This window comes from Grus americana, chromosome 4 (assembly GCF_028858705.1).
Source record: "Grus americana isolate bGruAme1 chromosome 4, bGruAme1.mat, whole genome shotgun sequence".
In the NCBI taxonomy this organism is placed as follows: Eukaryota; Metazoa; Chordata; class Aves; order Gruiformes; family Gruidae; genus Grus; species Grus americana.
In genome coordinates, this window is record NC_072855.1 from 67,539,751 (window position 1) to 67,556,347 (window position 16,597).

A 16,597-nucleotide genomic window follows, 5' to 3' on the forward strand; every position below is an offset into this window, starting at 1 on the left:
GCCAGCCCTCGCCCCGGCACGGCGCCCGGCGCCCGCTCGCCCGCCGGGAACACATCCCCGGCCGCTGAGGGATACTGCGACCGGGGACAAGCCAGGTGCACGACCGGGTTGGGGGGGCGGGGGGGGGGAGAGGAAAAAGAAAAAGAGAGGGGGAGAGGGAGCCCTTCGCGGTGGCTCCGGGAAAACCGGCTTCAACCCCCTTTCCCCCGGCGAAGAGGGAAAACCTGCCCCGGTTAGCAGCTCCCCCGGGGGCCCCGGCTTTGTGCCTGTCTGTGCCCCCCCCTCCCGGTCTTATTTGATCTCCCGTTAAACCAAGGAGGAGAATGTGAAAAAAGGGGGAAAATGCCCAGGAGGAAGCAGGAGCAACCCAAGCGCCTCTCTTCACGTAAGTGCCCCCTCTTTTTGCCATTTTCTCCTTCCTCCTCTCCCCGTCTCCTTCCCCTCTGCAGCCGCCTCCGTCGTTTCGTGCATTAGTTTAGGGTTACAGAGGTGAAACTGACAAAGACACAGCCTGGGTTATTCCTCTTTTAGGTCTGAGCTAAGGCAGCCATGTTGGTGATGAACAGCCTTGTGCCCTTTTAATTTTTCCTCTCTCTCTCCTTTCCCCCCTTCTTTCTTCGCGTCTCTCGCCCTTTCCTCTCTCTCCCTCCCCTCGCCCGTGATTGTGCATTTGTGCTGGGGGGGGGGGGGAGCGCGGTGTGGGTTTCTCTTTGGGGCCGGGGGGGGGGGTGTCTGTTTTATTGGGGTAGGGAGGGGGGCTAGCACCGGAGGGGAGGGCGGCGAGAGGGGAAGCGGCTGCTGGCGTCTTGTGCGGAACCAGCCGAGAGGTCCGTCCCCGGCTAAAGGTTGCGGCGGGGCTGGGCGGCCCGGGAGCGGGGGGAGGCGGGCAGCGGCCGCGGAGGGGGCCGGCGGCAGTGGCGGGGGCACCCCGCACCGACCCTACGGCCACCCCGTAGGGGGCCGGGGCCGCTGCCGGCGGCGGGGGAGGGGGCGGCGGGGAGGCAGACCGTGGCAGGCGAGGTCCCTGCAGAGCAGGGAGAGGCGGCGGCGGCGGCGGGCTCGGGGCTCCTCCTGGCCGCAGTGAAATGAAGGGTCAGGCGAGCCAGGCGAGACTCGGGCTTCGGCGGCGCTGCCCCAGACGAGAGCAGCAGAGCACAGGGCTAAAGTGCATCCCGATCTTCTGCCTGCGGGCACTCCGTGCGCACGCACACACGCACACATCCCCTGACACAGCTCACCCTGCCCTGCTCCTTCTCGTTCCCTCCCCCCTCCCTGCCTATTTTCTCCCCTCTTTGCAAAACAGTTAACTTTTCTCCCGCTCGCTCTCCCCCCGCTCCTTGTATTAAGCGCTCGGCAGCTATTGAGAGGGAGGCGGAGGGGAGGGGAAGGGACCTAAAAATACCCTGCCCCTGCTTGGCCCCAGGGTTGGTTTAAGGAGAGCGGGGGGTGGATGGAGGGGTCATTTGTCTGTCTGCGGCACATCTGCTCGGAGCGTGCCTGCAGCTCCTCCGCGCCGGGCTCGGGGCAGGGCGAGAGCTGAGCCGCCGGTGCCGTAGCCGGGCTCGGTCACCGGGAGTTCACCGGGGCGGCCCCTGCTCGGGGGGGCGCCGCTGCGGGCGGAGCGCGGACCGTTCCCGTCTTCCCCCCCCCCCCGCTATGCGGGCGAAGGAGCTGGGGCAGCGCTTCCCTCCCGCCCTTCCAGCACCGGCACATGGGCCGGGTCTGGGGGTGTCAGGGTGGGGGGGCGGCACTTGCAGCCCCGCAAATATTTCTCTCTCCTTTTCCTTTCCGCCGGAGTCGAGTCAAGGGCTTGAGTTGTGGTGGGGTTGCTTGGGGGGTTTTTTGGTGGGTTTTTTTCTTCCCTTCCCCTCCTCTCGCCGTTTGCCCCCGTGCAGCCCTTTCGCGGTCCGCCCGCTAGAGGAGCCGAGCCGGCAGCCCCGGCGCTAATTCCCCGCGCAGAACGCCGGCCGGGGCGGCTTGGCACGGGGGAGGCGGCGGGAGCGCGGCGCCCGCCTCTGCAGCGCCCCGGCCCCGGCGCGGCGGGCGGGGGCAGGGGCCAAGCCCGGGCGCGCAGGGCCTTGCGTGGCCGTGGAGGGGCGTTTCGAGGGGGGTGGTAGGGGGTGAGCGCCACCTCCCCGGTTTGGCAGAAGCCCTGCGGGAGCGGGGAGGCGAAAAGGGGCTCTCGGGGCGGGAGGAGGCGGCGGGGCGGGCGCTGCGGCCGGCCCGGCGGCTGACCTTGCCCTCGCCCCCGCCCCGGTGCGGCTGCCCTCCGCCTGCCTCTCGGGCTGACATCAAACCTGGGCTCCATTTTAGCTCGCTCGGGCGTGCCGCTCCCGTGCACGGCGGCGGGGGCTCGGCTCCGGCGCCGGGCTCGCGTCTGCCCCTGCCTCCGGGTTGCGGCTGAGGCTCCCCTCGGCCCCGACCTCCTGACCGCCCGCGCCGGGGGAAGTCACGGCTTTTTCTGGGCCAAGGAACAATTGCCTTCATTGTGCAAATCGAGTTGTGCGTGTGTTATTTGTTTTTGGTTTTTTTTTTAATTATTTTAAATGCACGGCCTAATTTGCAGTTCTTTCAGATTAATTTTTTGGTTCAATTCATGGGAGTTTTTTTCCTGATGTGTGAAACACGCACATGCTATATGTCCCACACGAATTTAATGGAATTTATTTATTTTAATTTCTTTTGCAACTAGCTTGCATTGGATTAAAAGCTATTATTTGATAATAATAATAATAATATATTAGATAATTCAGGAACAATTGCAGGAATACTGTTCTAGCCTGCAGTTCTACAGATTCAGAAAATGCTTTTGGTGTGCAAATGCTGTAAATAGTGATTTTTTTAATTTTTGTTTTTTTAGCAACATGTTGCTTTAACGGGTACTCAGTGTAAAATATATTTTTATTCTACAATTCCTGCTGGGTTTAGCAATACATTTCTTAGAGGAACAGCATGTGTATTTCATTTTGAAGTATTAATGATGGCAGAAGAATGTAAAGTGCACCATGCGCATCTAGAAAGAAGATGGCTAGTACTGTATTCAGCCTTAACTCTGCCCTGTTGTGGGTATCACGCTATGATTCACTCCGAAGTTGTGTTACAGGTTGCTGCTGGTGCATGAATGCTCTTCATTGCACCTAAATAATGTACCATCTTACTGAACCTCTCTGCATTTTGGATTCTGTTGCAATTGTTGGGAAATAAGCAGTAAAATGTTGATACACGGACTAATTTACCAGTGTTACAATGTAATTGAGGAAATGTAACTTAGTCTGACAAGTCCTGTGGACTCTAATATAGCTTAGGTAGGAAGCTGTGTTCTCAGTATCTCTAGGCCTTAATTAATTTCTTATAAATGGTTACGTACCCTGAAATGCACCTGAAGAATGCTGTCACACTGCTTGAAGTGACAGTATGCAGCTGCTGCTGACCAGGACCCTGATGTTATACTTCTGTCCGTTGACTTCATTGAACAGCCCTCATGTAAATTCAGAGGTAATCTCACAAGAGAAGACTCTACTGCCAAAACGCATGGTATGGTGAAGAAGTTCTCTGTACAAGAATTCGTTAGAGAGATATCAGGCTGTTGCAACAATTTCATTTAGTTTTAAGGGAGTTGCTAGATACTGATACTTCAGTTGCTGAGGGAAAAAAAGATTGATATTGTTATATGCAATAATACTGTGTTTCGGTGGCATCTGCTTAAAATGGCAGAGTTCAGGCTGAGCTTCCACTCACTGGAGTTGTTTACAACATAATTTAGTTTGGAAGGATCTTTTGGAGGTTGTCTGGGCTAATCCTCTGCTCAAAGCAGGACAAACCTCAGGGTTCCATCAGGTGGATGGGCCCTTTGAGACTCTGATATTAACAGGTATTGTAAGCTGAGTTTCTGTGTGTAAGGAAGTCACGTTTTGGGAACTGTTTAGTCACAGATGCCAGCAGAATGTCTTCACTCACACTCTGTGAAATACAAGAGAAAGTGTATCCTTTTTAATTTAAGATAAAAGTGAATGAGGAAGAGACTTTAGGAGTTCCTGGACAGACAATGGCTCATTCATACCCAAACTAAGTACTACAGCAGTGTAGACTCAGTTTACAATGACAGAGTTAGGTCCATAAGTTAAAAATTTTCCCAGTGCGCATGTGTCTTATGATTACTTTTGGATGCGACTAACTCAGACAAGTCAATTCATTTTCACCGGAATGTTTAAAGGAATTTTGCTATTCCTTAGTGTGTGTATGTGTTAGAGTTTTTTGTTCTCCTTCAGCTACTTCAGCACTTAGATATTATTTTTTTTTATCTATTCAGTTAGCATCAGAGTCTTTAAAAATGTATGTATAAATACAATTTTACTCTTTTTTCTCCTTGTTGCCTTACTTTCCATTCTACCTCATGCTATTATTTTCTTTTCTGAGAATTCCTGAAAGTCTATTTCCCCTGAGCTGCACAAATGTGACTTGCAAGAATTCAACCTGAAAAGTAAAAGTTTTGGGAAGTTTTGAGGCACTGGAGTAAATGTTTAACATCTAGACCGCTACATTGCCTTAAGTGTAGCAATCGATACTCCTTCGATACTCCTGATTCTGAGAGGCTTGTAAGCAATGCAGTTTGTGAATGAATGCCACAATACCATTTATACAAGGCTTGCATTTGTTATAGACTATCAGGCAGAATTAGATGCTACATTGAGAAGTTTGAACTACTACTACTTTCTGAAGAATGTGTTTAATGTAGGACAAACTGCTATGGTATTTTCTGTTGTATTTATTTTGTTGAAGAAGAAGATGCAGAATTGATACAAGAGTAGTTTCAATATCGAAAGCTGGATATGTGATCATGAGGGGGCATAACTCTTCTTGCTTTCATGGTCAGGTGTTCTGTTAGATATTCCAGATACTGTTTGAAGTGTGCAGCTGTTTCTATATGGTAAAAAAACACCTTAAACTCTGTGCAGCTTTTTATTATATTGGTTTTTTATTGCTGGATTATATCATCAGAGTGTAAAGAAAATACTGTCAAACAAGTAAATTAACAGTGATTTAGAGCATCCTCCTTTTTTATTTCTGCAACTTGCTTCATTTGATACTTTTTGATAGCAAGAGAGGATGTGTTAGATGAGTTTTTCGAAAGGCTTCCCAATGTCAGAAAAGCCTTTACTATCATTTGGCATTCAAGAGTTGTCTCCAAGACAGAAGGTTCTTGCCAGGAACAGGAATTTTTCTCTCTTAATAGAGTTTATTACTTTACTCCCAGACATTGCATGTACAAGGGGAAGCTTTTAACATATTTTCTATTTACTATTTTTAACCTCTTACCACTGCAGGGACCATGATATAGTTCATTGATGACAAGAGGATCCATGTAAGGAAAATTATTATTCTTAATATGATTAGGTTAATAATTTCACTGCTATCATCATGGTTGTCCTGGTGGTACCATAATGCACCTCTCAAATCAACAGCAGCCTTCTGGTGGATGGAGTAGCATCCACATTACTCCACCTGAAAACACTGTTCTTATTTTGTCCCTCTCATGGTAGCAAAGTCGTCATAGGCTTTTGAGAAATACCTTCTCCCTTTACAGGAATTCTTTCTGACATGTAAAGTTTCTGTCTCTTTAAATTTGTATGCTTTTTAAAAATTATTATACATAAAAGTCACTTGTATGAAATCGTTCAATGATCAATGTCTACAGCCATTCAGTAGTAGACTATGTCTTAGTATTGTCTGATAGTACAAAATATGAATAAATCATACTGGACTATAAATTGGACTACCAAAAAGTCAGTGTTTTGCTCATTAAGCTATTTAAGTCTTTAGGATCTTATGAATTAGATTTTAGAGGGGACGGGGGTGCAAAAGGTTATAGAACAAACCCACAAACTTTAGTTGGCCAAATGGGAAAACCTACAGGTAGAGCAGTGGCATGGGAAATGTGAGAGCATGCAGACAGAATGCATTTTTGCTTTTAAATTTTAAAATAGATGAAGAAAGAGTATGACTTAATCTTTGTAATAGAGTGGTTGTTGTCTTTTTCATATGTAAGAAGGCAGGAGTAGGAGGAATTAAGTTTAGAAAAAAAAAAAAGAAGAGCCAGGAGGACCTGGCTGTTCAAAGTGAAGTATTAGTAATTTCCTATAATTTAATCAGACCAGATCCCAGAGCAAGATAATGAGAGCATGACCTACAAAAGAGGACTTTTTGGAAGTTAAAAGGGTTTCTAACATGAAGCTTTACAAGGCATGTGATTTGTCATGAAGCACCATATAGAGGACTTTTTTTTGTTTCACGTTGCAAAGAAATCGTAATATAGGTGTTAGTTCAGATGGTTAGGGAGAGCTAATATGGCTTATGCCTGGAATCCTTTTACTGTTGCAGCTGTTAAACTACTCCAGAGACATGCTTGAAGAGTATATCTTCTAAATAATATCTTGTCCTGGTTTCTAGTATACCATTTTTTTGTTGGTAGTTTGCCATTCATGGTACGTGATTTGTGTCATTTAGGTTTACAGATACAAAACCCTTCAGGATGTATGGAGGCTAAAGTATCATGTGTTTTAGAAAAATAATAATATGCACAAATCTGGACTACAAAGTAGCTAGCAGTATGTAACAGAATCCAGTTTTCAAGGGGGTGTGGGGAATTCCCTTCCTCTTTCTTTCTGCTCCCTAAAGTAAAACTTTCTGGCTTTATTCCACTTTTAAAAAAATGTTTTCTGTGAAGAATATAAATGATATGAACTGATAGGGGCATGAAGAATAATAAATTATATTGGGCTGAAGGGAAAAAAAAAAAACAACTCAAAAAGGTGGATAATATCCCTTTCCCCAATGATTTATTTTTATTTTAATGTAGTTAAATAATAAAACTCAGACTTGACTCATACTTCAGTTGAAAGGATGCGTGCTGCAGGGTACAGTCAGCATTGGTTCTGCACATACATGCTGCATTGTGGCTACTTCAGTGAAGGATTCAGCAACATGTATCCATAAGCTCACATGAGAGCTTGTCTTTTAGTTTCTTTTCTGTACAGACTAACTCAGGGTCACAATTATGGAGGCATTATGCTCCCAAAGACAATTTCTCTTTTCCTCATGTACCTTCAGTAGCACTTACAGGCTGGTCTGAACTCCAAATATTTTGAATGCTCAGTCTGAACCTTTCAGCTAAGTAGTTAGCTCTATTCCTTAAAGTTTTTCCTGTCTTTCAAGGGATTCCTGCTTGTGGTATAAATGCACCGAGTAGCAGAATCTCAAGTTAAGCCTAACTCTAAGACAAGCCTTTTCTTTGTTGCGGGTTAAGAATTCACAGAGTCCAAGTTCAATTAATTTGGAATCATGAAAGAGTTATGGGTTTGGTTTTCTTTTTTTTTTTTGGGGGGGGGGGAAACATGCAGCAAGGAGATAAAAACTGGGCTGCATAAAAAGTCCTTTTCCTTGTTCTGTTTAGTACTTAGGCAGTAGGGATGGAAGCTGGGGGAAAAGAATGACTGGTGCTGATGGTACAGTAGACCAAGAGAGAGAAGTTTTAATGCAAGACTGATGATTTAGCTGCTGTTTAGAATAAAATGCATTAAAAATGAAAGGATTAGTGAATGGTAGAGGTCTTGTAATGAGTGGTTTGATCAGCAGTTTCAGAAAGCAAAATTAGGTTCCAAACATCTGCACTGTTTTGTTTCTTTTATTTGAGACGCTCTCTCACTAGGGTAGAAATAAAATTTTTGAAGCGACTCAAAGCAAGCTACTGTCATCATCCCTTTGAATTCTGCATGGTCCTATCTCTACGGATTCCCTTCCTCAAGCAGGGTTTATAGCTCTGCTGGCCCTCATCTGGGGTTTGCTGCTTGGATGTGTTTTACCTCTATTGCGGGGCTTTCTATGCAGGTACAAAGAATTCTTTCTTGCACGGTCTTAAGTTTTATCTGAAAGTTTCTGTAAGGGAGATGATTTGGCATAAACTTACTTTAAAATTACAACTTCCTATTTTAAGTCAATGTTTTGGACATGTCCTGGATCTTGGTGCCTGCTAAAGTTTGTGAGATCCTTATCAGGGCAAAAATGAGAATTCTGGTGAATTCTTGAAAATAAATGGCAACTAACTTTTAGAAAAATGCATTAAAAGAATTCATGGCTTTAACAAGTGTGTATTTAGTTTAATGAGTGATCCCCATGTGTGACTTTATTAATAAACACAAATTCTTTGCAAGCTACTTCTAGACGTCACTTTGATCTGTGTAGTAGTACAAATAATTACTCATCTAAAAAAAAAAATCCCCAAAATTAAAGTAAGAACAGATCTTCCACAACTAGATGATCACGCAGTGAAAAGTAGGTAAGGAACAGAGATGGTGGCAGGCAAGTGGATTTAGATAGCAGCTGGTGGTGTAGCTGGTGGTGTTTGCTTGCTTTCCTGAAGCACAGCCAGAGTGTCTCCCCTTGTAGAACGCTGTGCCAAATCTGGACCTGGCAACTAGTGACTGAGAACCCAGTTCTTTATCTGTGTTTAGAGCAGAACTTCCCCTTATCTACCTCTGTATTTCTAGCACTTTGAACCTATGAAGAGCCCTTCTCAGGCACCAGTGTAAGCATAACAGCCTAGAGCTGCTCCAATTTCTGCTGCCCCCAGGCTCTCACCCTGCTCCTTTTTCTGGAAAGGAAGGGCTGACATAATCCTTTTGTCAATTCTGCATTGCTAAAGGGAGTTCTTTGCACAACGAATAACTCTGAAGGGGGCTCTTCTGCCCACCTTGAGGTACTTTTACATTGCCCATAAGGTCTAAATAGAATTCACCATAATTGTTTATATGGTCTTCCTGTGCAGTGCTGTGCCACATTGAGATAACAAAGCAAGCTCTAAATAAGCTACCTTGTGTACAGGAGGCAGTTATCACAGCAGTCTACCCAGGTTAATTCAGCTATAATACTTGTGGGTATACTCAGGCTGGCTCAGATACTGCTACATAGCACTGCGTTATTTAGTATAGACATACTTGCATGAGGATCAGAGTTGTTGTCTTTGAAGGCATTTACTGGCCAGCATAAAAAGTGTTGGTAAAGCCCACAGAGTTTTCAGCCAAGAAATGCACTTTGAAAAAATAAAATCAAATCCCACTGCCATTGGCACACTTGTTTGTTCAGCAGAAAAGCCAGCAATGGAATGGACATGAACATGAAACTTCCCCTTCGCTTCTAGCTATTCCTCTGCATGTGATTTTTAGGTGGATTTTTAGGCATAATGTAGAAACGGGTTGCTGCCATTTATGCTGTGTCTGTGCCCTAAGTAGTCATAGCATTAGTTTCTTGTACTAGGAGCTTGGCACAGAATCCTAAATCTCTTTAAAATAAGATAAGGTTTGAGGAATGTCCACTCTTTATTCAGTGTTTGCACATTAATTATGTGACCTCTGACTTTTCTTAAGGTTAAAAGCTGAGGCAGTGCCTTAAACAGGGTGTCTAGGAGTGAGGAGTGCCTATTCCACATGGAAAGGTCTGCTTTTGTGTGTTCGCCTACCACTATGAGTAGCTTCCTAATCCTCATTTATTTGGCTTTGCTTGTTAACCCCAAGCAATCCTCTCAGGGACGGAGAAAGCAGCTGTCTTTGGTAGCAAACACAGCACGACAAGACAAACACTTCTTGAAGCTTCCCTTAGATACGTTACCATAATATCATCCTTGTGGGACAAATTAGAAACACAGAGAATATAATTTGCCATGTTTTAATCTGACTTTGGGAGAGAGGAAAAAAGTTAAATTATAGGGAACTAGATTCCTGTGACACTTACAGGAAGGAATAATTTCAGTATCTGAAACCTAAACCTTTTGTTTCTGAACCAGTTGGAAAGCTAATGTGCATAAAACACCTCAGGTGAGTAATGGGGCAGAGTAAAATGGCAAATCAGGAGCGCATTATTTACCAAAAATAGAGCAGGAGAAGCTGCATATAGCAAAAATAAACAGAAGCTAGTCAAAACAAAAGGAGATCTTTGTTAGAGCAGGTACACTGGTCTGATGTCACCTGCTATGGCTGAATATTGCCATACATATGGTTTGTGAGCTCCTTCCTTCACTTTGTGACCCCTGGGTAGAGGTTGTAAAGACAACAGGGATAATTAAAGGCACCATAGCAGCTTGATCTGAGGCTTCCCATGTTTTGTTTATTGCCACCTACATATTAAGGTGACATAGGGATTTCTAGTTGATTTTGTTGTTTCTTTTACTTTATTGATCACTGGAACAACCTTCCTAAATGTGTTCTAAAGCAACAATTCCATACATTTTAAAAGAATTTTTCTAAGACTCAGTGTTTTGAGTGGTTAGCGTGGGATTTTCTCTTTCTGTATTTTAATGAAAGGAAAGAAAGTTCACAGTATTTGCTGTCACTACCTTTCCAACTTCAATATTTAGAATAATTTAAGATGACTTCATTTAGTTCCACTTAACATTATTTTTAAACTAGGACTTGATGTTTATTATCAGCAGTGGGCCAGCTTTGCAGCCTTCCTCTGATCTCCCTTGTGCTGCTAGGGTGATGCAAATGTTATGGAAGTTGCCTTGGCCTTTCCAGATGGGGATTCTCATTGCATGGGGATGTTCCTAGAAGAGAAATAATACTGTTCTTTCGTACATCTTCATATCACTGTAACTTAGAATAGACTGTGAATCCAAGATGGAAAAGGTCAGAGATGAAGCCACAGCTGGAATACACTTGAATCTAGTTGCTAGTTAACAGCCATTTCCAGCTGCTGTTGATAAACCAGTCTCCAGGCTGAGTCTAGGTTAGAAAACACAAGGGAGAATTGGAGCGCTGTAAAGGTTCATGCTGTGTTCCTCCTTTGCCAAATACTCACGTGTCACACAGGAGAGAACCTGGCTCTATGCGTTACCTGAACAGAACTGTCTGGATTATTGAATATGTAGCGGTAACAATTGTTCCGAATCGAGTGGAATGAATTGCTTTTGCCAGAATGCCACTGGGGCTGTTGGGAAGTTGAGATGTCTTATTCGTGCTCAGAAAAGGAAATAATGAGCTGACCAAAAAAGTCAAAGTAAGCATAGGTCAGAATGTACAACAGTACATCATATCATCAAGACAGGCAAATGCAACCACTTCTTTGACAGTTTTTCAAACTCCAATATGTCCTTTATATGAAGAGCAGCCAGCCAGCCTCCTGCAGCAATAAAGAGACAGAGGGATAGAGAGAGAGGCTGTGTTCTTCTTCCTTCCTTAGAAGCTTGCTGGGTTAACTTTATGCTCAGGAGATGAAAACCTCCCTTTGGCAAGCAAGAATTTTTCTCTTGCTATTTTACTGGTGCTATAAGTTATAACTGTGTTCCTTGGAACAGTTTCTGGGTCCAAGAGTTCTAGACTGCAATGACAGAGCTGTTGGGTTTGTATGATGTTTGTGGGGATGTTTGGAGGCTCGGCAGGACAGTCTACAGACATGGTATCTCCAGCTTTTTTGAGTTCTTGTTTGTTTTATTTTTTTTTTCCTGTGGCTCAACAAGAAGTTCTCTTCAGAGATTCTTCACACCTATTGGGAGAGCTTCACAGACAGCTTTTTTTCCCAGCTTTAATCCTTGTGTAGTGCTACTACATTGATGAGGACTAGTTTCCTTCCTTTTTCTGTTTCTCCAAAACCACTTGTGATATAATCACTGCTTTTATCACTGATAATTCTTCTCTTTTTTAACCCTTTGCCAGTCAATATTTATGGTAAGTTTTCTGGACCAGTTTTCTCTATCTGGAGAAGATTGTTCAGGAAAGGTAGGAAAGTAGAGAAATAGCCATTTTTCGTTTTTGTAATATCACTACTTTATCACTTCCTGAAAACTATTGGCAGTTTCAGAAGTTAGTAGAATGAGAAGTTATTTGGAACTTCTTCAAGAGAAGACGCAGCATGCCTTTAATCCATTGGAGAGAAGAGGAGAAGTGAAGGTTGCCATTTGTATTATCCTTAACATTGTTGGCCTGGCTTGGGAAATTAGAGCCAGTAGTCATGGAGAAAGCAGATCAGAAATACCATCTTCTGCAGGACTTCTGATTACTCTTTCAGCTGAGTGTCTCCTGGACTTCTGTTTTCTACGGTAGTGATTAGACATCAGAAAGTGCTCTCAAGGATTACCTTGTGTATGAGAGAGACTAGGAAATATTATTTCCTTCTCCTTTGTTATTTTTTGTATAGTACATAGGAGTACAAGCCAGGGAGTCAGCCTGCTGTCCGAGGCATGTGTGACCCAACAAAAAGATAGTTTCAGCCTGAAAGAGAGCCTGTATTCTAATTAGGATTAATTCTAATTTCCTGTAGGAAAGATGTACTTGGCAGTTTCTTAGGGAAACCAAGGTTAACAATGGATGAGGTTGTGCATCTGTAGAGCAGTTGTCCCTTGGAGGAACAGAGGTAAGTGGGGAAAAAGATGGAAAACGTGCTCCTTGAAATGACTAGATATGTTCTGGATGTTGCTGTATGTTTTTACAGTGCTGCTGAAACTTTCTAAAGAGCTTTCCTCAAGTATTGAAGCTATGCTGGGCTTACATTGGTCTGTCCCTGTACAAGCCCTGGTGGGAGTTTTCTGCTTCTCAATTCTAAAATTTGACTATACTTTTGAAGAGATACAGGAAACCAGATCTATTGCACAGTCCTTTGTATTTAATAAATTCTGTGTGTGGAGGAAGAAGGATGATATATCATTATCCTGTTGGTTTCAGCTTCTGTGTCATTAGTCAGGTATTTTCTGTTCTCCTTTTCTGGAAATCTCTTGCTATTGGCAGTGAGAAAGGAAGTATGGAAAGGGAAATTTTACCTGAAATCATGCACATCTACCTTGCCATAGATTTAGTATTCTATTTTGAGCCCAAACCAGCTCACTGGCAAGGACAGTGGCCTTCTGTGGTTTTCCCATACCCTCCTGGCACCTGCGGGGATTGGACTGTTATTTAGATTCCCACCAGGGGCACTAAAGCATCTCTGCCTTGAAGATGAAGTCAGTAATTGCAGTGCTTTGGTGGTATTTGCTTGTCTTTACCTTCCTCTGTATGTTAATGATTTCTTCTTTTAAAGGGGCAGGGGGAGTGTGTGGCTTGGGGAGGAAGGTGGTTTGGACTTCATAGGAGGAGCTGAGGGGAGACTGGTAACTTCATGTGTGTGTATATGCTGAGCCATGCAGGGGGTATCAATGGAAAGACAGCAGGTGCTCTTGCTGTGGCGTTCAGGTGGGCTGAGCGAGCACTGAGGGTCGTGCACAGAGCAAGAGTAAATGTGGAGACGCAGCCTCAAGTAATGACAGCAAGGGAGCTTTCTTTTCTGGAGCTATTGCTTTGTTGTTTAGAGACCTTTTTTAAACAGGGCTGTTGTAATCTTGTTTATAGTAATTAAGGATTTGCTAGTAATTTAAATAGCTGGTTTTGGGAATGTACAGATCGTCTTCTCGTAGGTACTGGTAATGTAAGGATGAAAACATTTACACAAGAATAAAAGTCAAGGAAGCAGGTAATTGACTGATTTATCAACCTTAGCAGACAATTTTTTCTGATACATTGTGGTAGCTATGGTAAATTTACTCTGGATTGCTTAAGGGCACGATCCTATATGGTGTGCACAACACATGAGGGCAACTCCTTGAAATGAATGGGTGAAGGAACAGGTAATCAGCCAGTGTGGTTTTGGTGCCTCGATTAGCCTTTTGGTCAATGGTTTGTCCCCTAGGAAAGTTTGGAATTGGCCTGCACAGCACAGCTCAGAGTATAGGTGATTTATGGCTTTTTCCTGGAGCTTTTAGATAAATTTTAGTCTTTCAGGTAACATGAGAACTTTTTGCAAACTTATGGCTGTTCCCAAGTCATAATGTTAAATTGCAGTTGTGATCTGGGAGTTATTTATTTTCACTGCACGTTGTTTGTATGCAACAAAGTGGCATGTTTGACTACTTTTCTCACTTTAGTCAGCCCCTTTTGCCAGCGGAATTGACACTTGCAACTTCTCATCTGCTTCCTTTCCAACTGTAAGGGTGACTAAAATCATGTTGCTGTGGTGACCCTGTCAGTTTTAAATGACTAGCCACACTAAAATAAGTTGCATGTATTGAGGGGAAATCAGTGTTACAATAATCTATAGCATAAACATATCACTTTATTCTTGGCTGCTGTAAATTGTGAGGAACATGAGGATTCTTGTGCCTACTTTTTACTGTTGGGGTTGTGACTGTGCTGAGGCTTGCAGTGCATTTCAGACAATGAAGATGCATTTTGTTGCAGTAAAGAGTTGAGACAGCTATCACCGCAGCTGGTTCTGGGGAGGTGGCAGGTCAGGTACAGGCCTTAATTAGCATGGATTGTTAGCTGATGAAGGCACTGAGTAAGAGCAGGCAATTTATAGATGTACCTCAAAACTAGAGAACATAGGTATGCAAAACAGAGTGGACCACCAATTTTATTTATTACCAAGTTAAATGAAGATTAGAAAGCAAAGCTTTTCTGCCTTTTTTCGCACCTAGATCATACAAAATGTGATATAAGAAACTGTAGTATTCATGCTTAATGCCTTACTTCAGTTGTGCCATGGAGGCTTCTTTTCTTGGGAGGTGCTCGCTACATAGAAGTGATACTGTTAAGGGTGCTTCTCCCAATTTTCTTCTGGTGTTTGCCAAAGCCTTGTGGATTCCACTGACAGCCAAGAAGAGTATAATCACTTATGTGTCGAGCCATCCAGTCAGCAGATAGATTCTCTAAACCATATGTTATGCTTAGTCTTTGTCTTGGAGACTGATCATTACAGCACCAAAAAGCATTGTAGGGTATGCAGAAAAAAATTCTGCTGATCTTATTTGAGCTGTTCAAGGCAGAAGCTTACCTCTCTGAAAATGGATAAATTTCCTTTTTTTTTCTCTGAGCCTTTTATTCTAGGTCATAGGTCAAGTTTTTGTCTAGTTCCATGATCATTCACATATGCCCACCTCCTTTCTTGAAATCCATTGCCTTTTAAGGGATGAAAGGTATAAAGAACTGAGGTTGTTACTCTGCTTTTTTCTTCTAGATATCTTAATAACACAGTACGATCTTTCAATTTTCTCAAGCAGAATTGTCCAAGTAAATAGATCTTGTCTTCCATAACACCTAAACAGAACTGTGATGTGGTGATAGATTCAGAGTGCTGAGCTACTTCACTGCTTGAGCTCATGGTGATTGTCTAGTCTGACCATCAGAGATCTCATCAGAAAAAAAATACATCTGTATTTTGATGCCTTCTACCTCAAATATAAAATAAGACTATGACCTAGAATTGAACTACTACAAAGCAAGTAGTCATTTGGAAATGAGTAACTGAGCCTGTGGTTTGCAGGTAGACTATGTTTAAGATAAGGCAGTTTTGTGTTTCTGCTTAGAATTTCCTAATAGAGACACTAGTTCTGTGTTCTGTAAGCAACTTTTCAAAGAAGATTTCATTAATGACCTGGCAAAGGAGTAAAATCTCTTCTCATTCATGGAGTTAATTGTCATTCAAGGATGACTTTAAAATATTATGGATTCCTATATTAACCATACATCATTCATGTCATTATCTCCCACAATAATTTGACACGGAATGGAAACTAAGCTCCCTCATTTGGAGATCTGGTTGTAGCCAGCTTTTCGAAATTGTTTGCTAGAATTGTTTAGATTTTCATTTCTAATGAAGACCCATGGTGGAAATCTTAAAATATCCCCAGTCACAAGTGGTGTTCCACAGGGCTCAGTATTTGGGCCATTTCTGTTTATCAGCAATCTGGACGAGGGGATTGAGTTGCACCCTCAATAAGTTTGCAGACAGCACCGAGCTGGGCGGGAGTGTTGATCTGCTTGAGGGTAGGAAGGCTCTACAGAGGGATCTGGACAGGCTGGATCCATGGGCCGAGGCCAACTGTATGAGGTTCAACAAGGCTCAGTGCCGGGTCCTGCACTTGGGTCACAACAACCCCATGCAACACTACAGGCTTGGGGAAGAGTGGATGGAAAGCTGCCTGGAGGAAAAGGACCTGGGGGTGCTGGTTGACAGCCAGCTGAATACAAACCAGCAGTGTGCCCAGGTGGCCAAGAAGGCCAACAGCATCCAGGCTTGTATCAGAAATACTGTGGCCAGCACAACTAGGGAAGTGATTGTCCCCCTGTACTCAGTACTGGTGGGGCTGCACCTCGAATACTGTGTTCAGTTTTGGGCCCCTCACTACAAGAAGGACATTGAGGTGCTGGAGCATGCCCAAAGAAGGGCAACAAAGCTGGTGAAGGGACTGGAGCACAAGTCTTAATGAGGAGCGGCTGAGGGAACTGGGGTTGTTTGGCCTGGAGAAGAAGAGGCTGAGGGGAGACCTTATTGCTCTCTGCAGCTACCTGAAAGGAGGTTGTAGTGAGGTGGGTGTTGGTCTCTTCTCCCAAGTAACAAATGACAGGACAAGAGGAAATGGCCTCAAGTTGTGCCAGGGGAGGTTTAGATTGTATATTAGGAAAAATTTCTTCACTGGAAGGGTTATCAGGCATTGGAACAGGCTGCCCAGGGAAGTGGTTGAGTCACCATCTCTGGAGGTATTTAAAAGATGTGTAGATGTGGCACTCAGGGACATGGCTTA

The 16,597-nt window shown here is 43.9% G+C and overlaps 1 protein-coding gene across 3 annotated transcripts in view; it reads left to right on the forward strand.

Moving 5' to 3' along the window:
- ZNF827 (zinc finger protein 827) overlaps positions 1 to 16,597 on the forward strand; it is a 134,371-nt gene that overhangs the window by 26,106 nt on the left and 91,668 nt on the right. Inside the window, exon 1 of one of the 3 annotated variants that reach the window (XM_054825147.1) lies at positions 165 to 385. The exons of the other annotated variants lie outside the window; for them this stretch is intronic. Coding sequence (XP_054681122.1) covers positions 343 to 385 — 43 coding nt within the window. The 5' untranslated portion in view covers positions 165 to 342. Of the gene's footprint in view, positions 1 to 164; positions 386 to 16,597 lie in introns of those variants that run through there. 3 annotated transcript variants of the gene reach the window in all.